Source organism: Eucyclogobius newberryi, unplaced genomic scaffold (genome assembly GCF_026437365.1).
Source record: "Eucyclogobius newberryi isolate DKJ021-1_F unplaced genomic scaffold, fEucNew1.0.hap1 SCAF_2, whole genome shotgun sequence".
Lineage (NCBI taxonomy): Eukaryota > Metazoa > Chordata > Actinopteri > Gobiiformes > Gobiidae > Eucyclogobius > Eucyclogobius newberryi.
The window spans coordinates 2950707-2957756 of record NW_027315834.1 but is presented as its reverse complement, the minus strand read 5'-3'; the positions used below and the strand labels follow the sequence as shown (position 1 = coordinate 2957756).

At 55.5% G+C, this 7050-nt stretch overlaps 1 protein-coding gene across 1 annotated transcript in view; it reads left to right on the top strand.

The window, feature by feature from the left end:
• Positions 1-2530: 2530 nt before the first annotated feature.
• Positions 2531-7050, top strand: part of plcb3 (phospholipase C, beta 3 (phosphatidylinositol-specific)) — a 120089-nt gene continuing 115569 nt past the window's right edge. The window contains exon 1 of the mRNA XM_072453421.1: positions 2531-2803. Coding sequence (XP_072309522.1) covers positions 2705-2803 — 99 coding nt within the window. The 5' untranslated portion in view covers positions 2531-2704. The remainder of the gene's footprint in view (positions 2804-7050) is intronic.

Sequence of the window (7050 nt, the reverse complement as noted above, 5' to 3'; positions counted from 1 at the left end):
CTCCCTCCCTCCCCAGACCCCCGCGCTCCTCCCTCCTCAGACCCCGCGCTCCCTCCCTCCTCAGACCCCCGCGCTCCCCGCGCTCCCTCCCTCCTCAGACCCCCGCGCTCCCTCCCTCCCCAGACCCCCGCGCTCCCTCCCTCCTCAGACCCCCGCGCTCCCTCCCTCCTCAGACCCCCGCGCTCCCTCCCTCCCCAGACCCCCGCGCTCCCTCCCTCCCCAGACCCCCGCGCTCCTCCCTCCTCAGACCCCGCGCTCCCTCCCTCCCCAGACCCCCGCGCTCCTCCCTCCTCAGACCCCGCGCTCCTCCCTCCCCAGATGTGTCCTTGAGGTCTCTTTGAACGTTTGCAGCCTTCATGACGCGCGCTTTCACATGATCATTAAGAAACCTCATTAACAGGCCGGGGGGGGGGGGCTTTTGGGCGTCGTGCTTCTCTTGTTAGCCATGTTAGCCTCATTAGCTAACCTAACTCTTTTCAAGGCAAATTACGGCAGCAACGGAGTGAGTGCGCGCCTCTAGTCTGACGTCTCACCGGGAATCTATTCAGTACTTTATTAATCATAATAATAATCATTTGACTGATTGAAGTATTGGAGTAATGTTTAACCTGGTGTATCTTCACCTTTACTCAAGTCATGAAAAGCAGAACTTTGACCAGCTCTGGGAGAAGGTGTGGCACTTTGGAGTTTTTATGCAGTATATATACGGTGCAGTATACTTTACATTGCTGAAGTATTCTCATTGATACTTAAATATGGACTAATTATTCCGGTTGCACAACAGTTGGCATTTGTTCAAAATGACTTGAAATGAGCGCGACAGTTAACGATCGACACAACAAACCTTAAGCTCGGGTTATTTAACAGCTTCAGGAGAAGAAGCGTTCATGACTTCAACATCTTTCTTTCTTCTACATGTAGCTGTTTATGGCCTGATATTTGCTGGTCCTGACAGAAGAAGTCTTTGTGTGAGACACAATCAGAGGTCAACCAAAACCACACAAAACCAGAAACGACTTCATCAAAAGAAACAACAAAGATAAATGTTTATTACAGAGTGTTGTCTGACAAAAGGAGCCACAGTTACAGTGAGAACAGGCTGAAACACGCCTGATCTCCACCTGAGCCCTCACCTGTGGGCCCCTCCTCTGTGGGCCCCTCCTGTGTGGGCCCCTCCTGTGTGGGCCCCTCACCTGTGGGCCCCTCCTCTGTGGGCCCCTCCTCTGTGGGCCCCTCCTCTGTGGGCCCCTCCTGTGTGGGCCCCTCCTGTGTGGGCCCCTCACCTGTGGGCCCCTCCTCTGTGGGCCCCTCCTCTGTGGGCCCCTCACCTGTGGGCCCCTCACCTGTGGGCCCTTCCTCCTAGAGACATGAGTCATTGGCAGCAGCGCTTTGGATTTCACATCTGGCCCTTTGTCAGGTCTTGTAGGGGCCCCGTGTGAACAAACACACTCTGTGGTTGGAGTCAAAGGCTTAACGCGGGAAAGTGACCACAAAAAACATGAAGCGGCTTCGTTTTCAAGTAAAAATACTCAAATACATATCTGTGAGTGGCCCATGTGTTCGAAGCGAGTGTCTCTGTCAGAAGAGCAAAACACGCCCCTTTATCCACGCCCTTTTATCCACGCCCCCTCCTGACGCACGCGCTCCTTCACTTTATCCCTCTTTTCCCACAGAAAACAGGTGAGGAGGGGGGAGGAGGGAGGGGGCAGGAGCAGGGGTGAGGAGGAGGAGGGAGGAGGAGGAGGGAGGACGGGGGGAGGAGGAGGAGGAGGGAGGACGGAGGGAGGAGGAGGAGGGAGGAGGAGGGAGGACGGAGGGAGGAGGAGGAGGGAGGACGGAGGGAGGAGGGAGGACGGAGGGAGGAGGGGGGAGGAGGAGGGAGGACGGAGGGAGGAGGAGGAGGGAGGAGGAGGGAGGACGGAGGGAGGAGGAGGAGGAGGAGGGAGGAGGGGGGAGGGAGGGGGAGGAGGAGGAGGGAGGACGGAGGGAGGAGGGGGAGGGAGGAGGAGGAGGAGGGAGGACGGAGGGAGGAGGGGGGAGGAGGAGGGAGGACGGAGGGAGGAGGAGGTGCAGGGAGCAGGAGGAGGAGGGACGGGACAGACAGTTGAGAAAGTTCGGGGAGTGTGACCAGACCAGAGCCTCCGAGAGGACTCTGAAGCGGGACAAGAGGACTCTGAAGCGGGACAAGAGGACTCTGAAGCGGGACAAGAGGACTCTGAAGCGGGACAAGAGGACTCTGGAGCGGGACAAGAGGACTCTGAAGCGGGACAAGAGGACTCTGAAGCGGGACAAGAGGACTCTGAAGCGGGACAAGAGGACTCTGAAGCGGGACAAGAGGACTCTGGAGCGGGACAAGAGGACTCTGAAGCGGGACAAGAGGACTCTGAAGCGGGACAAGAGGACTCTGGAGCGGGACAAGAGGACTCTGAAGCGGGACAAGAGGACTCTGAAGCGGGACAAGAGGACTCTGAAGCGGTAGAGCCGTGTCACTAGCGACGTTCCCTCTGCGGACTTGAGTTCTAATGTTCTCGGCTCGACTTGCCTCACTCGCCTCCTCGGCAGAAGGAAAGGAGGCAGGGCACGAGGGAGAGAGCTGACTTCCTCCCTCGCTTGCTCCATATCGATCTCGCAGTCTGAGCGGCGGGAGTGCTCTTCTCTGTAGCCGGGCTCGAGGCGTTGGCAGCCGGGGCAGGAGTCCCGAGCCATGGCGGGGGCCAAGCCGGGAGTCCACGCACTGCAGCTCAAACCCGTGTCCGTGCACGAGGCGCTGAAGAGAGGAGGGAAGTTTATCAAGTGGGACGAGGTGAGAGTCACGCACTTTTTCTTGAGTTGAGTGTCCTTTCGTTCCTCTGTTTGTGCCTGGGACGTGGAGAATGTCCCCTGTGGTCACGCGTGGGACGCGTTTTGTTGCATTCTTGTCCAGCCGGTTTTGGCGCTCGGCTCCAGTTGAGTCTCTTGTTACTTTGACTCACACCTGTCCCGCACCCACGGCTTTTACACTCGCTTTGAGTCCTTCTTCCACGGGCCTCGAGTCTCGTCGCTTCCGCGTGTTTGTAGAAGCGTGCCTGGCAACCCGCACGCGCCTCCGCGGCGGCGGCGGAAGCCCGGAGACTAAAGTTGAGGGACGGTCAATGATTAGCCCGGGCTGGGGACCTTCCGCCTCTCGCTCTGTGTCCTAAAGACCACGCGTGCCCCTGGACAGTGGCCCCTGGACAGTGGCCCCTGGACAGTGGCCCCTGGACAGTGGCCCCTGGACAGTGGCCCCTGGACAGTGGCCCCTGGACAGTGGCCCCTGGACAGTGGCCCCTGGACAGTGGCCCCTGGACAGTGGCGCGTACATAAGCTTTAGCTGTCAGTCTGTCCAAGAAATTCCCAGCAAATCTGAATCTACCGAATAAACGTTTATTGAGTTTACTCCAGCGTGTACTCCTGCGTGTACTCCTGCGTGTACTCCTGCGTGTACTCCTGCGTGTACTCCAGCGTGTACTCCAGCGTGTACTCCTGCGTGTACTCCTGCGTGTACTCCAGCGTGTACTCCTGCGTGTACTCCAGCGTGTACTCCAGCGTGTACTCCTGCGTGTACTCCTGCGTGTACTCCAGCGTGTACTCCTGCGTGTACTCCAGCGTGTACTCCAGCGTGTACTCCAGCGTGTACTCCTGCGTGTACTCCTGCGTGTACTCCAGCGTGTACTCCAGCGTGTACTCCTGCGTGTACTCCAGCGTGTACTCCTGCGTGTACTCCTGCGTGTACTCCAGCGTGTGCTCCAGCGTGTGCTCCAGCGTGTACTCCAGCGTGTACTCCAGCGTGTACTCCAGCGTGTACTCCTGCGTGTACTCCAGCGTGTACTCCAGCGTGTTCTCCAGCGTGTGCTCCAGCGTGTACTCCTGCGTGTGCTCCAGCGTGTACTCCAGCGTGTACTCCAGCGTGTACTCCTGCGTGTACTCCTGCGTGTACTCCTGCGTGTACTCCAGCGTGTACTCCTGCGTGTACTCCAGCGTGTACTCCAGCGTGTACTCCTGCGTGTACTCCTGCGTGTACTCCAGCGTGTACTCCAGCGTGTACTCCTGCGTGTACTCCAGCGTGTACTCCTGCGTGTACTCCTGCGTGTGCTCCAGCGTGTGCTCCAGCGTGTGCTCCAGCGTGTACTCCAGCGTGTACTCCAGCGTGTACTCCAGCGTGTACTCCTGCGTGTACTCCAGCGTGTACTCCAGCGTGTTCTCCAGCGTGTACTCCAGCGTGTACTCCTGCGTGTACTCCAGCGTGTGCTCCAGCGTGTGCTCCAGCGTGTACTCCTGCGTGTACTCCAGCGTGTGCTCCTGCGTGTGCTCCAGCGTGTGCTCCAGCGTGTACTCCTGCGTGTACTCCAGCGTGTACTCCTGCGTGTACTCCAGCGTGTACTCCAGCGTGTACTCCAGCGTGTACTCCAGCGTGTACTCCTGCGTGTACTCCAGCGTGTGCTCCAGCGTGTGCTCCAGCGTGTGCTCCAGCGTGTACTCCAGCGTGTACTCCTGCGTGTACTCCAGCGTGTACTCCAGCGTGTACTCCAGCGTGTACTCCAGCGTGTTCTCCAGCGTGTGCTCCAGCGTGTACTCCAGCGTGTACTCCAGCGTGTTCTCCAGCGTGTGCTCCAGCGTGTACTCCAGCGTGTACTCCTGCGTGTACTCCAGCGTGTACTCCAGCGTGTACTCCAGCGTGTACTCCAGCGTGTGCTCCTGCGTGTGCTCCAGCGTGTGCTCCAGCATGTACTCCAGCGTGTACTCCTGCGTGTACTCCTGCGTGTACTCCAGCGTGTACTCCAGCGTGTACTCCAGCGTGTACTCCAGCGTGTACTCCTGCGTGTGCTCCAGCGTGTGCTCCAGCGTGTACTCCAGCGTGTACTCCAGCGTGTACTCCAGCGTGTACTCCAGCGTGTGCTCCAGCGTGTGCTCCAGCGTGTACTCCAGCGTGTGCTCCAGCGTGTACTCCAGCGTGTACTCCAGCGTGTACTCCAGCGTGTACTCCAGCGTGTACTCCAGCGTGTTCTCCAGCGTGTGCTCCAGCGTGTACTCCAGCGTGTGCTCCAGCGTGTACTCCAGCGTGTGCTCCAGCGTGTGCTCCAGCGTGTGCTCCAGCGTGTACTCCTGCGTGTACTCCAGCGTGTACTCCAGAGTGTAGTCGGATAGTGGTCCAAGAATTGAATGTTGATTTTTAATATGTACTCGTAATTGTGATTAGTTGATTTTAAAATTGTCCCTCTGCTTCTCTAAACGTGCACACATCGCCTGCTCTGATTGGACAGAGCTCAAAGTATATGCAGATTGCCTTTAAACTACAATTATTGTTGATAAACCTTTTTATTTAATTAAGTTTTGGTCAAAGACTGAAACCGTGCTAAAAAGTAACTTGTAACTGTACTTTGAGTAGTGTTCTTTCTTGTGTACTTTTACTTAAGTACAGATTTGGCAGCAGTACTTGTGATTGGGTACATTTTTAGTCATGTAACTGTACTTTTACTAGAGTACAAATATTCAGAACTCTTTGCACCACTGGAAATGGCCCCTCACTTCCTGGTCTCGGCAGCAGTTGTACTGATCGTGATTAGAGTCTGGAGATGATTTCTGGAGTTAAAGATGGAGAAAAGGTCAGTTCTGGAGGAGATTCAGAACGGAATGTTTCTGAGGCTCGGAGGGGAGAGGACAGCTGAGTTTATGAGGAACCGAGTGAGAACCGGGTGAGAACCGGGTGAGAACCGGGTGAGAACCGGGTGAGAACCGGGTGAGAACCGGGTCACTTTTGTATAATGTGAGCGCCGCGTCTCAATCTCACGTCCATATCTGTGTAACACATAGTTATTGTGTAATAAAGATATTGGCGAGATGCGGCGCTCGTCAAAGCCCCTTGTCGCCTCCACTCTCCCGGTGGCTCCACCCGCTCTCCCGGTGGCTCCTCCCGCTCTCCCGGTGGCTCCTCCCGCTCTCCCGGTGGCTCCTCCCGCTCTCCCGGTGGCTCCTCCCGCTCTCCCGGTGGCTCCTCCCGCTCTCCCGGTGGCTCCTCCCGCTCTCCCGGTGGCTCCTCCCGCTCTCCCGGTGGCTCCTCCCGCTCTCCCGGTGGCTCCTCCCGCTCTCCCGGTGGCTCCTCCCGCTCTCCCGGTGGCTCCTCCCGCTCTCCCGGTGGCTCCTCCTACATTGTGTCATGTCGTTGTTGACGATCGATTGACGAGTGATCAGAGCTTTTTAGACGCTTTGGTTTTTTCAATTGAACATGATTTTTTTTTTATCACAAAAGCTGCGACTTTTTTCTGACGAATGCATCGCATTTGAGAGAAATTGCGCCGCAGTTTGCGATACGGTTTATTCTGAGCCCTGCAATCTGAAGTCAAATGGCAGAAGTTTGTGAGCTCCTCCTCCTGTCCAGGAGCACTTCTGCTCCTTTGAAAATGACACGCCTCCAGACTTTTGTGATGCCGCCAGAGAAAGCGTTCCCACTTGATCAGTTTAGTCCGGATTAAACTGATCCGGCTCAGTTGGCAACCATCTTTAGTAGAGATGCACCGATTCCAAAATTCTTGGCCGATACCGATTTCCGTTTTTTAAGGAGGTCGGACCTGCCAAAATCGATTTTTTCCGATACCGATTTTCTATCTAGCCACTGATTTTCCCACAAACTCCCCAGTATTCTATATGTGAAAAAGGTGCATGTAAACAGGACACACGTTTATAATATAACATGTAATTTATTTTGTGGAAAAATAGAAAAATAAATAACATAATAATATAATAAATAACATTATATATATATATATATATATATATAATACTCCAGCGCGCGTGCTTGTATGTATGTGTGTGTGCTTGTGTGTGTGCTTGTGTGTATGTGTGTGTGCTTGTGTGTGTGCTTGTATGTATGTGTGTGTGCTTGTGTGTGTGCTTGTGTGTATGTGTGTGTGCTTGTGTGTATGTGTGTGTGCTTGTGTGTGTGCTTGTATGTATGTGTGTGTGCTTGTGTGTGTGCTTGTATGTATGTGTGTGTGCTTGTGTGTGTGCTTGTATGTATGTGTGTGTGCTTGTGTG